At 48.9% G+C, this 25,777-nt stretch overlaps 1 protein-coding gene across 1 annotated transcript; it reads left to right on the forward strand.

The window, feature by feature from the left end:
• Positions 1-300: 300 nt before the first annotated feature.
• On the forward strand, positions 301-16,981 carry CCR9 (C-C motif chemokine receptor 9). The gene is made up of 4 exons (XM_027522630.1): positions 301-337; positions 10,183-10,851; positions 11,593-11,662; positions 14,637-16,981. Exons 1-4 carry the CDS (start codon positions 301-303, stop codon positions 15,880-15,882), a joined length of 2,022 nt encoding a protein of 673 aa, XP_027378431.1. The 3' UTR covers positions 15,883-16,981.
• Positions 16,982-25,777: the final 8,796 nt, after the last annotated feature.

Genomic DNA, 25,777 nt, shown 5'->3' on the forward strand with positions numbered 1-25,777 from the left:
GAAGGCTCCACCGTAGCTGCTGTTGCTGGTGAAGACTTGCACGCGTGACTTTGTCAAAAATATAACATCTGTTTAGGTGTTTTTCAAAATGTCACCTGAACACCCATGATCAGTAAGATGAAATGCATCATTGATGCTGATACATCTCATGGATAGTGGTCACATCAGAATAAAATCTTACTGTATTTGACCTCAGTTTTAAGGGGTTCCTGGCTCTCCAACACTCCCTGTGTTCCCAGATGTGTCTGTCCCATGCGTGACCTTCGAAGGTGGCAATGCCATCCGACAGAACTTTCGGAGATGACGGGCCTGCTCCTCACCTGTGCCGTGTACCACGGTAGCCACGGCCACACACGGCTGTCAAGCACCCGAACTGTGGCTACTGTGACTCAGGAACTAGTCACATTGTGATTGATTTGAATTTAAACAGGCAGACGTGGCTAGTAGCTATGGTACCATAGTAGCTGTACGGGTTTAGGTACATCTAAGGTCTAATGGGTCACTCTGTGATGCCCAGGGCAGGGGGTAGGGGTGATCATCACCCCCTCACAGGCCTGTCCAGACAATGAGACCTTATAAAGATACACTTGGGCCAGCTTGATCCCTCTCGATGGGACTCTCCACCTCCCCATCCCCTGAAAGGAGTCACGCTGTCTAGGAAAAGAAATGGCTGTCAGATGATCGGCTTGTCTGAGCATCTTCAGAGAAGACAGTTTTCCCTTCGACCAGCACTTCTTGGCTTTTCAGTTCTGTTTGCACATTACCGACTCTGCTGATTGCTGGAAGCTGCAGCTGGTGACTCCCTCTCCCCACCCTCCTGGCCACCCCACCAGTGATAACTCAGGCAGGGGTGGCCTGGCTTCCTTTCTGGTAGGTAGCAGCCTGCTCAGAGCTCACAGAAGGCTTGCCCCTCGTCCCAGGCAAAGAGCAAGCCAGGCCCTTCCCCAGAGCTGGCGGGGCCGCCTCCTCCCGGAGCCTCACTCGCTGCCCTCCCCCGTGAGTATCACCTTCTTCCTCCTCCCCATCCCAGGGGCGCTGGGTCCTCAGTTGTGTGCTGACACGAAGGCTTCTAAAACCCACTCGCTTGCTCAGTGGCCTTGAGCACCAGGTACTTGGCTAGAAGCTGCCAGGGAGGCAGAGGTGAATCAGGTGGGTGCCTTGCCCAGGCTTCCAGGGTGAGTAATAAGACTGCCTCCCACCCACACGTGTGAGGCTCGGGTTCAAGACAGTCTGTTCAGTGATCTGTTCCTTGAAGGAGGGAGAAGCAAGAGTGGGGGACGGGTGACAAGAAGGTGGGCCGGGGCTGGGAAAGTGAAGCCCCGATGAGGTCCCTGGGTCTGAGGGGCTGTCCCAGGGAAAGTGTGTTTTTGGCAGCATTCTCTGTAGCAACGAAAAACTGGAAACGAGTGAACTCTGCACCAAGAGGTGACTGGTTAAATGAATCATATAGAATCCAGAGAGTGGAACACTTGGCAGCCCCTCAATCTGGTGACATAACTTCACACTGAACTGGCATTAAAAGTGGTCCGTGAGAGACTGTTAACTAGACAGCAAGACAGAAAACGCTTTGGGTAGTCTGATTTCCTTTCCTTCACGGGTTACGTGTGTATGTGGGATTGTGTTAGAATGTCTAAAAGACCGCATCTCAGAAGATTAACACTGGCCATCCTAGGAAAGGGGTGTTTGGGGAGATTTTATTTTCTTCATTATATATGCTTGCTTTGGGGGATTATTTTTTCTTCATTGTGAATACAGTCCTTTACAATCAGATAAAAGTAAAGCTGCTCTATTATAAGTGACTCCTCACTGACTACTGCTTTGTCCTGTCAACATACTTGTCCTCATCAGCTCTTAGCTGGCTGTGGCCCCTTGGACCCTCTGTGGGTGGGCAGCTGCTGGGTCCGGGGCTGGGATGTGGAACAGCCACCAGTGGGCGAGGCCTGCTCCTCCCTCCCCTCATCCAACAAACCCAAGTTCACCTGCCATTTTAGCATCCGGCATCTGACAGCCTATTTGTACAAATATCTGTCCATCTGCTCTGAAGCCCCCTCACATGCCCCTCACTCACAGCCCCTGGGCCCAGTGCAGTGCCTGCCCGGCGAGGGGTGGGCGCCTCACCCAGGCTGGGGGAACAGAGAGAGTCTGCACAGGGACAGCTCAGAGTCCCTGAGGTCATGCAACGTGAGAAAGCAGAGCTTCTAAACAAAAACAAAACGCAAGAGGTGATTCAACTTCTGTGTGGCAAGTTGGACAAAGATCAAAGTCAGGACCTGCCTTCCTGACTCACTTTAGTACGGTATCCAGTTTACTGGGGCTACTATGAGTAACACCATGCGGATTTTCACACTGGTTGCCTTGAAGGACAGCAGAGACTAGAAAAACGATAGATATTAGTGGATCCCAGGCTAAGTTTTCTAATAGGCACTTTCCACTCTTGGAGACGAGCAGCTCCCTGCTCCTCAGGACCCGGCACACACTTGCTGCTTTTCGGCATTCACACCTCTGTGGATATCTCTTACATTTCCCTGACCTGGAGTCATGTCTTCTCCCATCACTGAACGCCCGCATGCTCTTCAGCCTACATGTGTGCGCGCTAAGTTCTTTCTGTTGTGTCTGACTCTTTGCGACCCCATGCACTGTAGCCCACCAGGTTCCTCTGTCCACAGGAATCTCCAGGCAAGAATCCTGGAGAGGGCTGCCATGTCTTTCTCTAGGGGTCTTCCCAAGCCAGGGATCGAACCTAGGTCTCCTGTGTCTTCTGCATTGGCAGGTGGGTTCTCTACCACTAGCACCACCCGGGAAGCCCTCTTCAGCCTACAAGAGCCAGCAAAATTGTTGCCTTCTCAATGAAGCCCTCCTGGATTTTCTCCAGTGCTAGGGACTCGGCTTCCTTCTCCCAATTCCAAAATCATCTCCTAGCATTTCCCATCTTTGGTATTTGCAGCCATGATGTATCCACTGTACTTGAGTGTGAGCTTCTTGAAGACATGGATCATGTCTTGCACAGTATTTAAGCCAAGAAAGTGTATCCGGTGTCCAGGCGCATTGTGTAAGTTAGCTGTGTGGTGAAGCCTGCTTCCTCATCATTGCAGAGTTCTCTGCATCCCGCTAAGAGCCTTAAAGCACAGCACTGCACTTGACCCTGGAAACAAGCCTCTAGAGTAGGTTGGGTGATCACGTCCATTTTACAGACAAGGAAACCAAGGCTAGGGGAGGGCAGGTCGCTCCTTGCTAAGGTCCCACAGGCAGCAAAGGAGGGGCCAAGGAGCAGATGGGGGCCGGTGTGCTCCCCCGCCTCACTCCCCCGGGAGTCAACAGACAAGCAGGCTTTGTAGACGGGGTGGCTCACGCACCCCAGCGCGGCCTCGTGGAGCGGCGGGGGAGACCCGGGGGCCACTGAGCCCAGCCCTCATGTTCTCCCAACAGACGGCAGAGAGGTCCCTTGCTTTTGGTGTGTTTAGTCACTTGCGGGTTTTCCCCTTCTGTTTTTCTCTCCTTCTCAGGGGTCAGAAGAAAATGAAAGCAAGCTCTGACACTTGTGCAGTCTGTGGAATAACACAGACGAAAACTATGTGATACAGGGCAGGAGGAGCAGATGAAAAGGCTCGGGGCGGCGGGGGCGGGGGCGGGTCTTTAGGTGGGGGGGTCTAGGGAGGAATATTTTTCATTTTCCGTTTCACCCCTGGGCTCTCTCCAAATCTTCTATGAGCCCAAAGCACCTTTATAACGGAAGGAAGATAAACCTTTACAGAGAGCCAGTGCAGGATTCCAAAGTGGCCAGTAGTAGACGCAGTGAATTTACTTGCTAGATTTCTTCTTCCAGGGTTAGGAGGAGACGAGTTCCTCCTATGGACAACTTTTGCAAACAGGTGTACAGGACGGAAGAGCGCTGGGGCTTATTTTTTCCTTTTTTTTAAGCTGACAAGTTATTTTTAAGATAGCCCTTAAAATAAAATGTTGTACACAAAGTAGAATATGTAAATAGGTTACAAAACCTAAAGGAAAACAACATCCTTGTTTAATTTCCTTCCAGAAAACACTTCAGTACTGACAGCTATCAAGTGTATAACCTTTTATATATTTTTTAAAAGATCATGCATCATGATCTACATTTTGCATGTGTATACCTAAAAATCTTGGTGACCTCCTTGCATCAGTGTGAGGTCTGATTTATTCTATTTATTGGCTACATGCGGTTTACTGAATGAGTGTATCAGAATATTACCTACTGCTGACCCATAGGTTGCCTTTAGTTTTTTTGATTCTGGGGGGGCGGGGAGACAACATATAGGATCTTGTGTGTTAGTCGCTGGGTTGTTTCTGACTCTTTTTGATCCCATGAACTATAGCTGACCAGGCTCCTCTGTCCACGGGATTCTCCAGGCAAGAATACTGGAGTGGGTAGCCATTCCCTTCTCCAGGGAATCTTCCTGACCCAGAAATCGAACCTGGGTCTCCTGCATTGCAGGTGAACTCTTTACCATCAGAGCCACCAGGGAAGCGCATTCATGTACCTTTATGTTCTTTTGTGTGAGTACTAGAAGGGCGTGTTCCCAGCAGATGAACAGCTGAGTCAGAGCTGCTGTGCTCTGTATGTTTCGACAGACACGGTTTAATCCTCCGAAAAAGTCACACAAATTTACTCTCCCCACTGCTGTGTGGAGGCCTTGCCCTCAAACTCTCACCAGCATCATTACCATCAATCCTTATTTTCAACCTGTAACTAGCTAAAACCAAATCCATTCTTTATTCTTCATGTGGCCTCCTCCTTTGGGAATTTGTTTTCTCAGATATTATCTGGCTAATATTTAGTCTTTTTGTGCAAGTTAAAAGGAGGCGACATGGGATGGCAAAGAGTCTGGGGCTACATAGATACTAGAAATATATGAAGTGTTTTCTAACAAATGTCTTATAAACTATCTCCCTCTTCCCCAAGATGTATTAAAGTTAAATTAGATGAGTTGAGATTTTTCCATCTTAACTAGGCAAATTTTTACAAAGATTTGTTTCAGAGCATAAGAGAAAAAAAATCATAAAGTCAATGGGGCAATTTGTCATTTGGGGGGAGATTCTTTGAGACGAAGTAAATTTCTTATCAAATGCTCACCTGCTAATCTCACCATCCATTGGTGATTTTCTAATCACAGTAATCCTCTGTACTTATTAGTCGGCACCATAAGGAGAGCTCAGTTTTCTCATTTATTTTTCTCAGTATGGATCCACGGATCCTGATTTATTTGAATGTGCTATAATGACTGCCATCATTATTTAATTTGATGCTCAAATTGCCTCAGATTTGGCTAGTGGAACCCTATCAAGTTGGTGCCTCTGTCCTTTGACAAGCCCTCAATGCCTTTAAACACTTTCTTTCTGGGTTAAAAATCAGTCCCAAGTTCATTTTACAGTTTCCCTGCCCTCACTCTGGAATCAGGCATTTCTCCATGGGGTCCTGGTTCCTTGTCAGGAAGAAAGGTTTTTAGAAACCAAGACCTGGGCACCCAATGGTCATTATATGGTGTGTCCTTGCTTTCACAGCAAGGACTCGCAGCAGAGTCAGGAAATAAGCTAAAACACATAACAACTGTGGCACAGCAGGTCAAGACTCCACCTGCGATGCAGGAGATGCAGGAGACGTGGGTTTGATTCCGGGGTCAGGAAGATCCCCTGGAGGAGGAGGAAACGGCAAACCACTCTGGTATTCATTCTTGCCTGCAGAATCCCACAGACAGAGGAATTTGGCGGGCTACAGTCCACGGGGTCGCAAAAGAGAGTCGGCCACGACTGAAGTGACCGAACAAAACACACTGACACAAACTTATCTGTATCTATTTATCAATCGGTTGACTGATCTATCAAACATCATCTGCTTAATCTCTTCTAACCCTAAAAGCCATGAGTTCATACTGAGCCCTCGATTCCCACCGAACAGCCCAAGGCACTTCAAGGCACTTCGGAGGAGCTACTGGCAGGAAGGCTACAAGGAGGAAGTTCTGGGTGTCTTTCCCCCGCCTGCTAACGGCCCGATATGACTCTGAAGAGGGACAGAAACAAGAAGTGTTCATCAGATCTTGCTGTTTTTCCTTTCTTTACTTTAACCACTTTACTGAGATCCAGCTACCAGCTCTGCAAATGTCTGAAGCACAGAGCCCAAGTTCTGACATTCGTGCACCCCCGTGAGATCACCACACTATCATTCCAGTGAGCACAGCGCTCACCCCAGAGGCTCCTTGGCCTGCTCTTGTCCCTTCCTGTCCCTTGCCCTGCCCTGCCCTTCTCTCTCTCTCCAGGAAATCACCGATCTGCTTTCTGTCACTACTGATTAGCTCCCATTTCCTAGAATTCTACACAAGTGGAATCACACAGTATGTACTTTTTCAGGTTATTTTGAAATTTATCCACATTGCTGTGTGTATCAGCAGCTGTTCCAAATTCACTGTATGGATACTCCACCGTGACCTATTCACTCTATTTGAAGGACAGTTGAGCTGTTTCCAGTAGCTGGCTATTACAAACAAAGCTGCCATGAACATTCATATGTCAGTCTTTGTGTGGATATAAGCTTGCGTTCTTCTTAGGCAGATACCACATGGTGGGTGTAACGGGTTTCCGTAGTGGCTATCCCACATGGTATGTTGCTCTTTTTCTTTGAATTGGAGTATGGTTGCTTTACGGTGCTGTGCTTGTTCCTGCTGTACAGCAAAGTGAATCCGTCGACACATACACATCCACTCTTTTTTTAGATTGCCTTCCCATTTAGGTCACCAAGAGCGTGGAGTAGAGTTCCCTGTGCCGTACAGTAGTTCTCGCTAGTTCTTGTCTATTTTATACATAGTCGTGTATCTTTGTCAATCTCAATCTCCCAAGTCACATGCTATGTTTTTAAAACAACTACACTCTTAGAAAAGCACAGAGAGTCATGAGGCTGTGTTATGAAAACAAGAATAAAAATAGCCCAACAGGTTACAGTTGGATGTATGAGGGGAAAATTTCCTTCCAGAAGCTTGGGGTGTGGGCTGAACATGTTTCTCGGAAACACACTCACTGAAGGTGTATGAAGAAAGAAATGCCCCACTCAGGCACAGACCCTTCCTTGAAAGGAACCAAGCTGTTGTTTGCTTGGCCACAGAGGTGTGGGTTTTGCAGAGATTCGAAACACAAGAAAACGACAGCGGAGATTTGTCTCAGTTAGTTTGGAGGCCCTCTGCATGAGACAACTATGTTTTCTTTGGTAAAGAAATGCAGGACTTCCTTTTCCTGCTGAAGTCAAGGTAGAGCAAACAGGCCCCAAATTTGTAAACTGAGCGCGCAGGGAGGTGTTGGGGTGCTGGGCCCTTCCTGGTGAGGGACTCTGATGCTGGCAGAGGCCACCTCACCCTGGGGTTCCTGCCACCTGGTTGCCGAGGGGCCCCTCCAGCAGTCAGCTGGAGCATTCTTTTAAGTCTGCTGTCCTGCTGTCCTCAGGGGACACTTGGTGGATAAAATTGGAGTAGCGGCACCTGGTAGAGAAGCTGAGTTATGAGAAGAAGGGTTAAGGTAAAAAGGACGCGCTGGGAAGACATCAAAGCCCCCAAGTGCTCTCAAAGGAGAAGTTTCTTTCAACTCTGGGTTAACAACCTAGATGACTGCGAAATCTAGACTTGACTTGAAATCTATTTAACTCAGCATCAGTATAACATGGATTCTAACTCTAGCTTGGCATTTTTTTTTTGTTGTTCATGAGAACAAACAAATTAAATGCTTCATCTCCATCTCTCGGAACTTGCTCCTGTTCAGTCAAAAGCCAGTCCTCGTTCTGATTTTTGCCCTCTCTTTCTAGAGGCAAGTCTGAGTCTGACCCACCATGGTCCCCACAGAAGCCACAGTGAGTATGGCCACATCCTTGGGCTCCTTGAAATACACTGCATTTGGGGCCTCGTTTCGGGGAGTGGGAAGGGCTCCATTGTGGGGGAAGGAGTGCTCTGTGGTTTCCCAGGACAAGAGTTCTGCTGAGCGATGCTCCAGACAGCTGGTCAGTGCCCAGCACAGAGGGCTGTGCAGACACGAAGCTCTGGAAGAGCTCTGCGGTATGTGTGCGGGGGGCGGGGGGCAGAGGAGAAGGCTGGTTCAGGTTTTACTCATAGGTGAGGGTTTTATGATCTTTACAAGGTGCTTAGTCCCATGTGTCGGTTCTGAAACTCACACAAAAGAGGGCAAGGGAGAATTCATTTGCTTTTAAAAGACCCATGGTGGGCATGTTAGTCGTGTTTCTTATCAAACATTATAGTCTTTACAAAAAAGCAAATAATGATATGTATGTCTCTGAAAGAGGCTAATAGAAATCAGTGAGTACAGCTATGATCCAGAGAATCATTCATGATTTTATAGCCAAATATAATTATAGAATCAAAATTCCTATGCTTTACTTATATTAAATGCTCACAAAAATACCTAAGGATTTTAATTTTGCTTTCTCAAAGGGAGAATCTGGGTTTTACACATAGGTATTGAAGTCAAACATTCTTAGTGGAGTTGACAAATGTCCTCCATGCTGTAGGTTCCCCCCACCTATGGAGAGTGGTGGTTGCCACCATTGACATCAAGTAAGTTATTTATCACATGCTGATGATCTTTAGCATTGCATATCTCATCATGTTTCCCGTAACAACAACAGCAATACCAAAAAGACGATTATTTTGGGCCTGCTGAAGTAACAAGGTGTGTGTAAGTCACTTCAGTTGTGTTTGACTCTTTGCAACCCTAGGGACTGCAGCCTGCCAGGCTCCTCTGTCCGTGGGATTCTCCAGGCTAGGGCCTGGGGCTGCCATGCCTCCTTTAGGTGATCTTCCTGACCCAGGGATTGAACCGAGTCTCTTACGTCTCCTGCACTGGCAGGCAGGTTCTTTACTAGCACCACCTGGAAAGCTGAAGTACAAAATAAGTCTCTATTTTTCTGACCAAAATTAGAACTGTAGTTTCTCCTGAAACAGAATCTGCTCTTTATCCCCGATGCTGGAAACAGGGCTCATAACATCAGTCATTCGGTTTTATCATTTGGGATCTTGGGAAAATATCCAAACGTTGCAAGGCAGCCTCAGAAAGGAAGAAAATGCACTCAGATAATGACCTTTTGTGATCAAGAGGTGTCCAGCACCACCTACACGGGGACAAGCTGTGACCTCTGTGGCTATGAGCTTGGTCAACAGCCGTGACTTTCCTGGGGCCACTCTTCTGAGGACCGGCCGTGTTCCAGTCACCACCCAGGGCACCGTGTTCCTCCGGTCTCACAGTAAAGGCGGAGCCACGCTAACAGATGAGGAAAGCGACGCTGGGGGAGGGACGGAGGGTTCAAGGTCAAATGGCTCAAAGAAGAGAAGACTCGGGAGGGAGGCCTCGGAAAGTCGGGGGAAGATGGAGTCCAGGAGCTGTAGCATCTTCAATGCCTGGGTCGCAGCTTCTGGGCCAAGGGCTCCCAAGGGGAGGAAGACACACCTGCACGGCCTCGGGAGCCGGGTCCTGTCGGGTACAGCGCCTGGTGGCAGGCACTGGCAGGCAGGGCAGGCCCCTTATCTGCTGTGCACTGAGGTTTGCCCCCAGCAAAAGGCAGTTCCCGGCTGCCCTGGGCAGAGGAAGCCACAGGGCATCCTCTGGTGCCCACAGTCTTTCCGGGATGGGTGGGGGGAGGATGCAGGTGGGGGATCTGACAGCCACTCAGCTCAGGTGCCGGGACTCAGACACTGAGGCTCAGGCTTGGTGTGGCCACTGTAGCTACGGTTTCTCCAGCAGTCATGTACAGACATGAGCGTTGGACCATAAAGAAGGCTGAGCAACAAAGAAATGATGCTTTTGGATTGTGGTGCTGGAGAAGATTCTTCAGAGAGTCCCCTGGACAGCAAGGAGATCAGACCAATCCATCCTAAAGGAAATCAACCATGAATATTCACTGGAAGGACTGATGCTGAAGCTAAAGCTCCAATACTTTGGCCACCTGATGCAAAGAGTCAACTCATTAGAAAAGACTCTGATGCTGGGAAAGATTGAGGGCTGGAGGAGAAGGGGGCAGCAGAGGATGAGATGGTTGGATGGTATCACCTACTCAACGGGCACGAGTTTGAGAAAACTCCAGGAGACAGTGAAGGACAGAGGAGCCTGGCAAAAGTCAGACATGAGTTAGTGACTGAACAACACAACAAGTACACGTGACAGCATCAGAAGGTGGAGAGAAGGTGCCGGGCCTGCAGGGATCAGAAGGTGGAGAGAAGGTGCCGGGCCTGCAGGGATCAGAAGGTGGAGAGAAGGTGCCGGGCCTGCAGGGATCAGAAGGTGGAGAGAAGGTGCCGGGCCTGCAGGGATCAGAAGGTGGAGAGAAGGTGCCGGGCCTGCAGGGATCAGAAGGTGGAGAGAAGGTGCCGGGCCTGCAGGGATCAGAAGGTGGAGAGAAGGTGCCGGGCCTGCAGGGATCAGAAGGTGGAGAGAAGGTGCCGGGCCTGCAGGGATCAGAAGGTGGAGAGAAGGTGCCGGGCCTGCAGGGATCAGAAGGTGGAGAGAAGGTGCCGGGCCTGCAGGGATCAGAAGGTGGAGAGAAGGTGCCGGGCCTGCAGGGATCAGAAGGTGGAGAGAAGGTGCCGGGCCTGCAGGGATCAGAAGGTGGAGAGAAGGTGCCGGGCCTGCAGGGATCAGAAGGTGGAGAGAAGGTGCCGGGCCTGCAGGGATCAGAAGGTGGAGAGAAGGTGCCGGGTCTGCAGGGATCAGAAGGTGGAGAGAAGGTGCCGGGTCTGCAGGGATCAGAAGGTGGAGAGAAGGTGCCGGGCCTGCAGGGATCAGAAGGTGGAGAGAAGGTGCCGGGCCTGCAGGGATCAGAAGGTGGAGAGCAAGGTGCTGGGTCTGCAGGGCTTACCAGTGCCCCAGCTTGGGGCTGCGGGGCAGGGCGCTGGCTCTGGCCTTGACCATTCCCCAGGGGTGAGGCTTTGGGCCAGAACCTTCTGTTCCTTGGGTCTGTCTCCTCTATAGTGAAAGTCACTCAGTCGTGTCCAACTCTGCAACCCCACGGACTATACGGTCTATGGAATTCTCCAGGCCAGAATACTGGAGTGGGTAGCCTTTCCCTTCTCCAGGGGATCGTCCCAACCCAGGTATCGAACCCAGGTCTCCCACATTGCAGGTGGATTCTTTACCAGTTAAACCACAAGGGAAGCCCAAGAATACTGGTGTGGGTAGCCTATCCTTCTTCAGCAGATCTTCCCGACCCAGGAATCAAACTTAAGTCTCCTGCATAGCAGGCAGATTCTTTACCAACTGAGCTATCAGGGAAGCCCTCCTCTATAAGATGGTCTCTAACATCTGAAAATCATTCTAAAACCTGTTGAGCCTCTAAAAGCTCTGTCCGGGACAGAAACCAAAGCCTACGTGAGCAGAAGGTGGCCCACACCGCTGAGTTGCAGGCCAGCCCCTGGGCATGCTGTGAGACAGTCTCTCATTTACTTAGATCTGTGACTATCAGATCTTGTCACTTCTCTTCTTGATCAAAATTCTAAAAATCATCCGAATGATATAAATACTCCAATTAAGTAGCCCCCTGGGAATAACAGAACCATCCTACGATACTGCCCTATCTAGGGCCCCTCTGTGCTGTGGAGTTCAGGACCCCGCATGCAGGCAGACCACCCTCCCCCCCGTTCCATGACAGGTGAGTCCAGGACCTTTCTCATGGTTCGCTCCACTTCTGTTACCATCACTGACAAGAACACTGACCTTTGGAAGTGGCTTCCTTGTCTGGCGTGTACTCTGTGCTTAGTAAACACTTGCTGAACGAGTGAACAAATCACGTTATTCATCACCAACGAACAAGAAATAAAGAGCTGTTTCTCAAGCTTAAGGTGAGCATGCTGACCTCTTAGTCAGTCAAGGAATAAGATGGTGGGATCTTCACACAAACACCATCCATCCTGGCCAGGTCTGGGCCCACCCACCCCCACGGATTGCTGCTCCTCACAATGGGAGAAGATTCTAGATCTGGCTCAGACCACTGCGCATGGGGGACCACAGGCTGTGAGCAGTGGTCTAGTTGGTGACGATGTCACGTTTTTAAAAGGGTCTAAGAACAACACAGTTTGCTAAGAAATGCTTCAAGGGAAACCTTGGGAAAGAGAACTTCTAGACATTCCAGTAAGATGTGGAAGAGAATGGTCAGCCCCGTCAGAGAAAGACTGGGCACTTCCCAGCAGTAATGACACCCTGTTTCACTCTGTCCCCACGGCCCCTGTCATGTTCCATAAGAGGCATGAGGCAGTTACTGAGTGCATACAACAGAAGAGAAAGGACATACATTCAAACAGGGTCAGAGCAAACGACAGAACAGTGAAAAAACAGGAAGACTTAGAACTTGCGTTTTCAGCCTAAAACTGAGCTGTCCGACGCGGTAGCCACGAGTCACGTAGGGACTGTAAGCACTTGACATGTGGTCACTCCGACTAAGATGTCCCTTGATTGCAAAATGCACTTAGTCCAAACATAGTCTATGCAACAAAAGGATGTGGAATATCTTGATAACTTTTACACTGCTTGAAAGAAAGTGAAAGTGAAGTTGCTCAGTTGTGTCTGACTCTTTGCAACCCCATGGACTGTAGTCTACCAGGTTCCTCCGTCCATGGGATTTTCCAGGCTACTGGAGTGGGGTGCCATTTCCTTCTCCAGGGGATCTTCCCGACCCAGGGACTGAACCCGGGTCTCCTGCATTGAAGGCAGGCACTTTACTGTCTGAGCCACCAGGGAAGTCATTGCTTACATAACGAAATAATATTTTAGACATGCTAGGTTTCATAAAACACATTATTAAGGTAAGACCCACCTATTTCTTTTGACTTCAACTGGCTACTAGAAAATGCAAAATTAAGGAGTTGCCTTATATTCCTATTAGGCAGCACTGGTCAAAGGGTTTTACCTGGTTATTATACTTGGGCTACCAGTTTGACTGAGCTTCCCAATTACAAAGGGAATCCTCATCAGTCACAGAATTCATATGGTTCATGAGTTAAAAAAACTCTCACCTGTTCTTCAGGAAATACGAAAGTCTTGCTTCACATCTCTTTTATATGTAAATGCAAAATGCACGTCTGAGCTAGGTCTTGATGAGTGGCCACAGAGCTAGACCAAAACACCCTTGGAGGTGGGGTGCACAGCGAGCTCTTTAGAAGCCACCTCGACACAGTCCCCAGGATAAACTCAGGGCAGCTTGTGGGACATCACTCAACCCAGTGCTCAGCCAGGGGGCTCCAGTGCGTGCTCTTGGATGGAAAGTGAGTGGGAAATGAGTGGATTTCAGATCCTTACAGTGATCTCTCTAGGTCTTATTCTGACCCAGACCTGAGAACAGCCTTTGTGGGTGGCTTCTCCAGCAAGAGCAGTGTCTCCAGGGCTCAGAGAGCAGAGAGGACAGAAGAAATGGCTTGGCCACCTCAGAATTCCTTCTGGAAGCCAGCTGCCCCTCATCTGGAAGAGGGGCCCACCCCTACCTGGAAGGTCCAGGATTAAATGCATGCACATCCTGTACTCCACACAAGGTCTGGCACGCACTCGGGGCTCTGACAGTAGGGAAGCAAATAAGCTGGTAAATAACTGCCATTTATATTTGCAGGGAGATTTTCAGAGGATCCTGTGCCTGAGATGCAAAGGGCGTTTGCCCATCAGTCATGGACAAAGCTATGAGTACAAGTCTTGACACAGGTGGACAGGTGTGTCCAGGCTTCCCCTAGCCTAGGACACGAACTCTTCCTCTGTCACTCATAAAGGTGGCCAGCACTCCGATCCTGTAAGGATATACAGGCTGGCCTTGTGGTCTTGATGAAATTCATTCAATTCCAGGCTTTCTACGTGCGAATTCTATCACTCTGAAAATACGCCTGGAGAGTCCTTAGCTGTATCGAAGGGTGTGTGTGCATGCGTGCTTGTGTGCACACTGTGAGGGTGTGAGCGCAGGTGTCTGAATGCGTGCATGTGTGTGCGGGTTGTGTCCATGTGGATATGTATGTGTATTCGTGTGGGCATGCTTGTGTGCATGTGTGTCTGTAAACGTGTGTGCATGTGTGTCTGTAAACGTGAGGGCTTGTGAGGGCTGGCTGCATGGGTGGGTGGCACAGGGCCTCATGCTTAGAAGTGTTACTTGCTTGATTTAATGCTCTGCTGTCTTGAAATTCGTAACAAATTCTCAACAAGGGACCCTGAAATCACGCAACCTGTGTTGTTTCCTGTGTATGTCCATGTGCGTGAGGGTGTATACATAAGCGTGTGTGTTCATGTGCGTGCACACGTGTAAGCGGGTACGTGTGTGACTGTTGCTACTCAAGAGAGGATCCATAGCTTTCAAAGGATTCAGGGGAATCTGGACCCAGAGAAGTGTGAAAGCCTCTGAGGACCTTTTAGGGAGCACAGAGTAGACAGGAGAAGGAACAATCAGACTCGTTCACTTAGTTGGATAAGTTCGCCCACCAGTGGCCCTGAGACCCTCCTTCCATCCCGATGGAGCACCTGTCAAGTGGCCTGTGACTGTTCCTTTGCTTGTGTGTCTCGTCCCAGAGGAGGAAAGTTCCACGAGAGTGGGAACCATACCTGACTCTTCAGCACCTGCTTAATAAACATTTGTTGAATAAATAAATCATTTACAGTCTAAGCAGATGCTCTTGGAATTCCTACTTCCTACACACACACTTCTTCTGCCTTCTCACAGCCTTTTGGGGTTGGAAGGCTCAAGGGCTTCGTGCCTTTGCCATCAGACAGAACCTCCAAAAGCCAGCCCTTGACCCAGTGTCGCCCTGTGTCTCCTTGCAGAGCCTAATCCCTAACCTGTCAGATGACTACGGCTACGATGGCACGCTGCCCATGGAGTACGACGGCAACTTCACGGACTACTTCTGTGAGAAAAGCCACGTCAGGCAGTTTGCAGGCCACTTCCTCCCACCCCTGTACTGGCTCGTGTTCATCGTGGGCGGCGTGGGCAACAGCCTCGTCATCCTGGTCTACTGGTACTGCACGAGAGTGAAGACCATGACCGACATGTTCCTTCTCAACTTGGCCATCGCTGACCTTCTCTTTCTCGCCACGCTGCCCTTCTGGGCCATTGCCGCCGCGGACCAGTGGAAATTCCAGACCTTTATGTGCAAGGTGGTCAACAGTATGTATAAGATGAACTTCTACAGCTGCGTGCTGCTCATCATGTGCATCAGCGTGGACAGGTACATCGCCATCGCGCAGGCCATGAGGGCGCAGATGTGGAGGCAGAAAAGGCTCCTGTACAGCAAGATGGTCTGCTTTACCATCTGGGTGACGGCGGCCGCGCTCTGCCTCCCAGAACTCCTGTACAGCCAAGTCAAGGAGGAACACGGCATTGCTATCTGCACCATGGTCTACTCCAGCGACGACAGTACCAAACTCAAGTCGGCTGTCTTGACCCTGAAGGTCATCCTGGGCTTCTTCCTCCCCTTTGTGGTCATGGCTTGCTGCTACACCATCATCATCCACACCCTGATCCAGGCCAAGAAGTCCTCCAAGCACAAGGCCCTGAAGGTGACCATCACGGTGCTCACCGTCTTCGTCCTGTCTCAGTTCCCCCACAACTGCGTCCTGCTGGTGCAGACCATCGATGCCTACGCCATGTTCATCTCCAGCTGCGCCCTCTCCATCAAAATTGACATCTGCTTCCAGGTCACTCAGACCGTGGCCTTTTTCCACAGTTGCCTGAACCCTGTTCTCTACGTTTTTGTGGGTGAGAGGTTCCGCCGGGATCTTGTGAAGACCCTGAAGAACCTGGGCTGCATCAGCCAGGCTCAGTGGGTTTCGTTCACGAGGAGAGAGGGAAGCCTGAAGCTGTCATCTATGCTGCTGGAGACAACCTCGGGGGCTCTCTCCTTCTGAGGCGGCTTCTCTGAGGTGGGCGGTCCTTTTGGAAGGGTCCAGAAATTCAGACACAGCTTCCCTTCCTGACAGGCCAGAGGGAAAGTGGAGAAGGAGAAGGAGTGAGAAGAGGGAAATAGAAAACTCAGAAAGGGATGAATTTGAATAGCATTATTACTTTTGGTCAGGAGTTGCCAAGTTGGACTCTTTAAAACTGACTGGCCATCCCAGGAGACTGCTGCCTGGCTCCTGGCTGCAAAGCCTGTGGTTTTCGGAGGAGGAGTAATGAACGACAGACACCGCAGGCCTCCGTGGCTTTGCCACTTGCCTGAGCATTAATGCAGCTGAGCTCTGGAGGAGGCGTTTGATTTCTCGGAGCCCTGGGAATCGCTGTGGCTTCATCTCTTCCAAAAGAAGACACAGAAGCATCGGCCATTGCCACAGTCCACGAATGCACAAGGCTTCATGAAAGTTTCTGTCTTTGGAGAATTTCTGCTCTGGTTTTGGGGGCTGATACCCTTGGCAGGTGTTGATCTAGATCCTTCCAAGCAACCTCAGATCCAATTCCCTTCTGCTCTCCTTGATCTCTTTGGGGCCAGTGAGGGTCCTTGTTCCTGTTCTGAAACTATCTGCAGCACTGGTCAGTGAGCCTTTGGGCAATTGACCGTACGAGCATGTCACCTGAATTCTGCTGGCTACCAACCCACGTCTTCTGGAGGCTCTGTGATTCCTCACCTGGCTGCCACGCTGATCTGGGCAGGATTCAGCTTGTCCCCTGGTGCCACTGAAGTGGTCTTCACAACCCGTGCAGGGAGGTTAAGAACCTGGGTTGGCGGGGACCTGGCTCCACTATGGGCTCACTCTATCGAGTGGCTGGTACGGTGGCCACTCTGTTCCCTATGCAATGGCCTGGCCCTATTTGTCCTCTTGTTTCTGAGGCCATTGGAAGGATATTTGCCTCCATGCTTCTCTTTTTCATATTGTATGATACTAACAGTTTTTTTTTAAAAAAAGCTTTCAACTTAGAGATTAGGCTGAAAAAAAAAATGTAACTTACCTTTGTGTCTCTTTTTACTATTTGGCAAATTTATCACATTAAATATTTTCATTTATTAGAAAAGTGCTTTTTAAATGACTGTTTACAAATATCCATTACTTTTCACTTTTTTTTTTTTACCCTGTCTCTATGTTTTAAATGTGTACAGAGATCAAACAGCCATATTAGATTTTGAAGAATAAGAGACTGGGATAAGGAAATAACACTTCCAAAATACCATAAAACCATTTTGGCTGAACAGTTTCTAGTTTCTTCTCTGGGCAAACTTCTCTTCCAAGTGTCTCCGGTGAGTCCATTGGTATTTCCAAAGAAGACGATCAGAACAGGACCATGAACCGTCCCAGCTCTGCCACTTGCTTCAGAGAAGGCATCTCGTTTTCCCAGTGGGCTGTGAGTTGCCGTGGTTTCAGCTCCAAGGCCATCCCTTCCAAAGGGGACACCAAAGCGCCGGACTCTGCAACAGCATCCTTTTCCCCGTCCACTTCTAAACTACACGTCAGTGAGGAATACAGTGAGCAGAAAGTGGACCACAGCAAGGAGAGCAAGAGAAAACGCACAAGCCTTGCCAACCCACCCCAAGTGTGGGCAGTCGGTGGCAAACCAGCATTGGCCTGGGACCGGCAGGTCAACGTGGGTCCCAGCACAATAAGAACCACCTACAGTCAGGGGGAGGATGACCTTCGCAAGGCAATCTATGGACAGAGCTGTCCATGTGGCCACCTTTTCCAGAAGAAGACTCAGATATCCTTTGAGAAACCCAGAATAAGCAACAGGAATGGGCCAAACCTAAATAACCCTGTGCAGTTCAGTGGAAGAACTTGACTGGGTTTGGTTTATTCATCCCGTGCCCTTTTGATACTGCGGTTCTGGTACTATGTCCTGGGGGCTCCACTGGAGCTGAGGATTGGGGGAGGGACGGGAGGAGGAGGAATGAGCCACGACTGTGCTTGTTCAATCTCCTCCAGCCGAGAGTCACTTATGGGACACCATGATGGAGATTAAGTGGCAGTTCAGAGGTAGTTTGAACTGAACTACATGTTAGTTTTGCCAAAAAAGGTCCAATCAGTCAAAGTTATGGTTTTTCCAGTAGTCACATACGGATGTGAGAGTTGGACCATAAAGAAGGCCGAGGACCAAAGAACTGATGCTTTCAAATCGTGGTGCTGGAGAAAACTCTTAAGAGTCCGTTGGACTACAAGGAGATCAAACCAGTCAATCCTAAAGGAAATCAACCCTACTGATTCATTGGAAGGACTGATGCTAAAGCTCCAATACTTTGGCCACGTGATGCGAAGAGCGCACTCAGTGGAAAAGACCCTGATGCTGCGAAAGATTGAGGGCAGGAGGAGAAGGAGGCAATAGAGGATGAGATGGTTGGATGGCATCACTGACTCAATGGACATGAGTTTGAGCAGGCTCCAGGAGATAGTGAAGGACAGGGAAGCCTGGCGTGCTGCAGTCCATGGGGTCACAAAGAGTCAGACATGACTCTGCATCTGAACAACAACAGAGGTAGATAAGGCTTTCATGGACTCTACTTCCCCCCACTCTGATTTTTAGGAAAGGAGACGAATGCCACAAGAACCACGAAGCCTGCACTGAGCGCGATGACCACCCCTAGTTCCAAGGGCCTCCTTTAGCACCTGCCTGATTGTCCCAGTCCTACCGCAGTGTCAAAGCAGGACCAAAGATAGGCGGCAGCTGTATTATATTTTAAAGACTTTAAGTACCCTTTGTTGCTAAATCAGGTTTAAAGGACTGCATAAATAGGACCATTTTACATTCAAATTAAACTACGTCTCAGAAGCAGATTTATCCTAAGATAAAAACATTGGAAGGACCAGCAAGGGGACACCCACTAGGACACCCATTCAACATTTCTAGAAAATACGTCTGTGAGTGCTTTCCTGAAGTAATGATAAAAGAGGACTATAATATAATTACATTTTACAGGAACTCTATAGGTCAGAAAAATCAGGAAACTGAATGAAATATATCCAAAAAGATACTGCTTTACCTATAAAAAATTTTTAAGACTAATCTCAAGTCAACACATCACAATGTGTACATTCAAAGGGGAATGTTGTTTTGATGTAAAATGTGAGATATGGATGTGAGAGTTGGACTATAAATAAAGCTGAGAACCAAAGAATTGATGCTTTTGAACTGTGGTGTTAGAAAAGATGCTTGAGAGTCCCTTGGACTGCAAGGAGATCCAACCAGTTCATCCTAAAGGAGATCAGTCCTAAATATTCATTGGAAAGACTGATGCTGAAGCTCTAATACAGCTTGTCTCAAAGTGAGGTCTGGTCAAGGGGTGCTAAATGACTTTGACAAAAGGGAGATTATCATGGCCTCCAGTATCTGCACCTCACACATTTTAGACGCTCCAAAGAAATCTCTGTCTTCATTTGACAAGTAGTTACTGATTGTTTACTATGAGTGATTAATAGACAGCATGGTTTTAGAATTATCATCCCAACCAAGACTTGGTGGTTCTGCAACAGTTTCCTTGGCCTGACTCCATATGGCCCTCCTGTTCCAACTGTGGTCTGAGCCCAGCAACCTCCTGGGATAGGGAATGTCTCTCTAATCAATTCTATAATTATTGTTACAGACAGCCCAAATAGCTAATGTCCCTTTCAAAGTCTGTACTATAAAACTGACGAAAGACAAGCAAATGCTTCTCTCCAATATGTGGCTCTGTGAGCTCCCCTTCACTTGTGACATATTTGGCTTCCCAGGTGACGCACGTGGTTAAGAGCCCGCTTGCCAATGCAGACGATGTAAGACACACAGCTTCAATCCCTGGGTCAGGAAGATTCCCTGGAGGAGGGCGTGGCAACCCCCTCCAGTATTCTTGCCTGGAGAATCCCATGGACGAGGAGCCTGGCAGGCTACAGTCCATAGCGTCACAGAGAGTTGGACCCGACTGAAGTGACTTAGCATGCACACAGCCTCATGCCAGGCTGGCAAGGTTTCTCTGCCCAATCCTATTTCCTCCTACTTCCCTTCACAGTTGGCAATCCCGAATAGACACTTGCCCCCAAGATTCCATCTCAGCATCTGCTTCTAGAGAAGTCAGCTTGCAACAACCTTTTCATCAGAGGTTGGCCTAGCAAAAGCACATTTGAGACCTGTTGGGCAAAGAGCACAGGGTACCCAGAGCTACAGTGTTCTGTGAGCATCCGTCACAGAACTCATCTGAGGAGGCTGGGAGCAGAGGCCTGCTGCTACTGCTGCTGCTAAGTCACTTCAGTCGTGTCTGACTCTGTGCGACCCCATAGACGGCAGCCTACCAGGCTCCCCCGTCCCTGGGATTCTCCAGGCAAGAACACTGGAGTGGGTTGCCATTTCCTTCTCTGGGGGAGTAGAGGCCTGACTGATCTTAATTCAACCATCAGCAGACCGCTGTGCACACCAACGGCCTGCCAGGCCCCGTGGGTACCAGACAGACATGGGCTTGCCTCTTCCTGTGACAAGCAAGCTGTCATCTCTTGCTTGCTTGCTTGCTTTGTGCCAGGTAGATAATACTGTATGTAATTCAACCATTTTATAGATGAAGGGGCTGAGCACTTCAGAGATCAGGAACCCACCCAGCATCACACTGTAGGAACCAACAAGGCTAGGATATTATCCTGGGCATCTGTGGCACTCAAGCTTTGGCTTCTGCCCACCAAGCTGTCCCACCTTGCATGTGTGACACGGTCAGACAAATCAGCCGCTGCTTTGAAGGGTTGACCAACAGTGTGCCGAGTTCCAGGCTGAGTACCAGGGGCTGCAAAGATGCATGGGCACAGACTGGGCCGGCACGGCTTTAGATATTACTGCACACAAACTCTCAACAATGACATGGGACAGCTGAGGCCCTGCTGAGCCCTCTGTCAAAAGTGGGCCACGGGAGGATGACATCATTCTCACGGGCTCCTCCCCAAACACGTGCAGTTGTGGAGCCTCAAATTCTTCATGCGGGAGCCACAGATTCCGCTGCAGGTCTGAGGATGCGCAGATCCAACGACTCTGCAGCCAAACCTGGCCAGAATCCTGGACACCCAACTGTCCTCCTCACCCCACGCTGTCCCTGCTGGTCTTCCTAGCTCCTTTCTCACCAACAGTCCATCTGCCCGCCGGACGCCACCTCAAAGTGCGTCAATACCACAGGGAACAGAAGAAGCATCGTGTCAAGCCCTACTCAAACTCCTGACCCATAAAATCATGAGATACAATAAAATGCTTATTATTGTTTTCAGCCACTGAGTTTGCGGGTAATTTGTTACATGCTAAGTCACTTCAGTCGTGTCCGACTCTGTGTGACCCCATAGATGGCAGCCCACCAGGCTCCCCCGTCCCTGGGATTCTCCAGGCGAGAACACTGGAGTGGGTTGCCATTTCCTTTTCCAATGCATGAAAGTGAAAAGTGAAGTCGCTCGGTCGTGTCCAACTCCTAGTGACCCCATGGACTGCAGCCTACCAGGCTCCTCCATCCATGGGACCTTCCAGGCAAGAGTACTGGAGTGGGGTGCCATTGCCTTAAACAGCATACCAAAGAGCAAACAATTTTGCCATTAGTCTTTCAAATCCAACGCAATGACGTGACCAACCTAGGCTGAACCTGCAGGAGCTCATGGCACAGACCCAGCATTACAGAAGAGGCTGGACAAGGTGTCAGACAGTTCACCTCACAATCCCCTAGGTGACTCTGGCTGAGTCTCTCCCAGCCACATGCTTCCTCCGCCACCTCCTGAGGTCTCTGCTTAAATACCACCTTCTCTTCCAGGCCATCCCGGCCCATCCACAGTCCCCTTCCCTGCTCTGCTCTTCTCCACGCTTGGCACCACCTGACGGTTAAGAAGTATAAACTCGGGCAGGGACTGTTCTTCTTTTCTGTTCACTGCTATTTCCCAAGTGCCTATGACAGCCCTCACACATGACAGACACTCAGTAAATGTATGTTAAGTGAATCAACGGCCCCTCCAATTTCAAATATTTGGTTCTTGGAAGTGCACTTACTGTTGCGAAATCCTGTTGTCTTGGGAAAATACAGCAATTGTTAACGATATTTTACCAATCTCACTGAACAAAAACCTATGGAGCATTTTCTACGTGTCAGGCACTGGGCTTCAGTGATGCTAAGGAAAAGCAGACACGGGCCCAGTGCCCACAAAGCTCACAGTTCACAGATGACAGATGCCAATTAGACAGTCATGAAGAGAGGGTTTCGAGATGCTAGTGTGTTACAAGAGGCTCTGACCTACTGTGGGGATGAGAGGCAGGGAAGGTTTCCCCGAGGAAGTGGCATTAAGCTGAGAGCTGAAGGATGAGCAGGAATGAGCTACAGGAGGAAGGGGAGGGAGGGTGCACTGGGAGGAGGGGGTAACATGTGCAAAGGCCCTGCGGTGCCCACGCCTGTGTGACACTGCCAGGCTAAGTGCCCCCGCCACTGAGTTAGTTCAGGTTATCACCACTCATGCTCTTTTCGTTTTAAAATCTTTAAATATGAAAATTTAAAAAAACACACGTAGGGCTTCCCTGGTGGCTCAGCAGTACAGAACCCTCCTGCCAATGCAGGGGACACGGATTCAATCCCTGACCCCGGAAGGTCCCACATGCCTTGGAGCAACTGAGCCTGTGCACCACAGCTACTAAGGCTGCGGTCCAGTTAGGGCCTGGGGACAGCAACAGCTGAGCCCGCGTGCCCTAGAGCCTGTGCTCCCCGAAAGCAGCCGCTGCAATGAGCAGCCCGTGCGCTGCAACTGGAGGGTGGTCCACGCACCAACAAAGACTCAGCAGTCAAGAGATAAAAAAAATTAAATAAAAAAAATACATAAACGTGGTGAGAATAGCACAACGAACCTCCTCATACCCATCACTCAGCTCCGACAGTGATCGACACTCTCCGCATTCTAATCCCGCCCACAACACCCACTTCCTTCTCCTTTCCCTTCCTCTTCACTCTTTGCTTCCTTTGCCTCCCTTCCTTCATTTGCTCCTCCCTTCCCTCCTTTCTTCCTTTACTCCTACCTTTCTCCGTTAGCTCCTCCCTTTGCTACGGTATTTTAAAGCAAATCCAAGACACCATATGCTGCTGCTGCTGCTGCTAAATCACTTCAGTCGTGTCCGACTCTGTGTGACACCGTAGACGGCAGCCCACCAGGCTCCCCCGTCCCTGGGATTCTCCAGGCAAGAACACTGGAGTGGGTTGCCATTTCCTTCTCCAATGCATGAAAGTGAAAAGGGAAAGTGAAGGCGCTCAGTCATGTCCAACTCCTAGCGACCCCATGGACTGCAGCCTACCAGGCTCTTCCATCCATGGGATTTTCCAGGCAAGAGTACTGGAGTGGGGTGCCATTGCCTTCTCTGAAGACACCATATACTTCCACTCAAAAATCATGCTCTTGGGGCTTCCCTGGTGGTCCAGTGGTTACGAATCCACCTGGCAATGCAGGGGACATGGGTTCCATCCCTGGTCCAGGAAGATCCCACATGCTGTGGGGCAAGAAAGCCTGGCTGCCACAGCTACTGGAGCCTGAGTGCCTAGAGCCCACGCTCCGTAACTAGAGAAAGCCTGCATGCAGCAACAAAGATCCAGCACAGCCAAAAATAAATAAAAATAATAATAAAATCATGCTCTTACCCTTACAAAGCTCCAGATATAAATGAGTGAATGAACACCTGATGGAAACTTCCTGTTTGGCTGGGACACCTCTTACCAAAGGGGCCAATGGAGGTATAAAGCTAGTTGGGAATGAGTGAGCAGACGCTAAAAGGTCTCACGCTGTGGGTGACACTTTCTCAGTGGGACTAACAATCTAGGGAACTCAGAATATTCTGGCAAGGCCAACAAAGGCAGAGTGAGCCCCAGCACTTTCCCTTGTTCAACTTTTGGAATCCAGAAAACCTAAGAGCCAGAAGAGATCTGATCCACTGATACAGTGTGGGACCATGAGCTGTAATTCTCAGTACATAACTGTTAACCTCTTGTAGGGAGGATGATACATAGTAAGGGTTTACAGGTCAAGGGTGCCACAGCATAGCTTGGTTTATGGAAGGTTTTTTTTTTTTTTTTTTAAATCATTGGAGAATACTTTCCAGTGAAATAAGAATGGTTTGGAGAAAACTACTCCCACAGCCATCTCAGCCTTGTAGTAACATGTTCTCCAAATGGTTCAGACTTACCAGTTTCCCTGGGTCTTTGGTTTCCTCATCTGTAACAGGTGGCTGACTTATGGCAAGAGCCTATCAAATTACTTATGCTGCTATTAATTATATGTTATAAATAATAAGCCAGTGCTGCAATGAGCTGATCTTTCTCTTCTTTTCCATGAAGACCTGCCAGAACCCAAAGGTCCTTAACCTTTTTTATCCCTTATATACTCCTTTGACAATCTGACAAAGCCTTCTCAGAATGTTTTAGAATGGATAAAATGAATAAAATATATACGATTATAAGGGAAACCAATTACACTGAACCATAATTCTATATTAAGATAAATTTGTGAACTAGTAATACACATCTCTTCATGAACACAGTTAAAAACAATCTATACCAGGTCTAACAACAACCTTCATTTCACAGTGAAGATGAGCATAAATGATATTTAAAGGGTCTGCAACAACTTTTAAGTAAGAAGAAAATATCTGTCACTTCCACCAGTGGCAGAGACACAGGTCTTGCTAATGCATACTCATGTGGCATGTAGTCTATATTCTTAATTGAAGAAGATCTAAATTTTAGCTAGATAGTAGAGGAAAGGTGTCATTTTCCCAAGTTCAAAGACCTTCTGAATTCTGTGTATGGACCAGTTTAGGAATCCCTATTTAATCCAGACCCTTTGATACCAAACTCATATTTCTTCCTCTAAATCTTAAATTGTGGACACATACGGAACTACTTCAGGTTTGGGGAAGGGAATGTTTTTCTATTTACAAATGACCAGTTGGGTAACATGTCCGTTGAATAAGAACATAAGCCATAAAAAAGTTACGGTTGTAAAAAGGTTTTACCTGTAGGATAGTTTCATACCAGGTGGTTCATTTGGAAATATCTTCCTCTCTAAGAATGACATTTCCATCACTGCATCCCAGTGCTTGGACCAATGAGCTGAGGGAGAGGTCCTGGCTCCAAGATTTGAGGGTCACTGGCAAAGCTGAATTAGGAGACAGATCCATTAGCTGATTTTACCCCTTTCCTCAAGTTCTAACCAAAATAGTGACAGAGCAGTGATCATCAAGGACTTTCTGGCATGGTCCATGGATCACCTCCAATATCCTCATCTGGCAGACTTGTGAATGAACTGGACCCAATGAACCAGAGTTGACATGCGGCGTGCCCATGACTCTGTATTTTAATGTGCCACCAGGTAACCCAAAGAAGAGGACTTTCTTCTAAGAAACTCTCTGCTACTTGCTTTGTATTTACTGACACTTAATAAATGAACAGTTTGACTCTGGAGCAAAATTGAGCCCTGGGTGAGTCTTGGGCTTTTCCTGAAAACACTTGAACCCTTGATAACCAAGGAGCCCTTGCACCTGATCTGGGCCTCATGGGTCCCTGTCCATCTTCCACAGGTTCATCTTGAGGGCATGACTGTGTGGTCCTTCTGAGAACACCCAAGAGGTCTGTGGGGGCCCCTGCTGGTGCAGAAGGGCTGTCTTTACAAAGACCTCTGGTTTCACACATAGACCCTGTCTGTTGTGCAAAGGCCACTTGAGGGCTGATGCTGTGGCCACTTTGTGAAAGCACGTGGGGCCTTGAAGTCAGCCTCAGAGTCAGAAGAACAAACTGGATTCCTTTCTCCAGGTCTGCAGTCACTGCCTTTGTTGTCTGTTCAGTAAACCTGTTCCCCCACCGCTCCTTCC

The sequence above is a fragment of the Bos indicus x Bos taurus genome, chromosome 22, assembly GCF_003369695.1.
Source record: "Bos indicus x Bos taurus breed Angus x Brahman F1 hybrid chromosome 22, Bos_hybrid_MaternalHap_v2.0, whole genome shotgun sequence".
Classification (NCBI taxonomy): domain Eukaryota; kingdom Metazoa; phylum Chordata; class Mammalia; order Artiodactyla; family Bovidae; genus Bos; species Bos indicus x Bos taurus.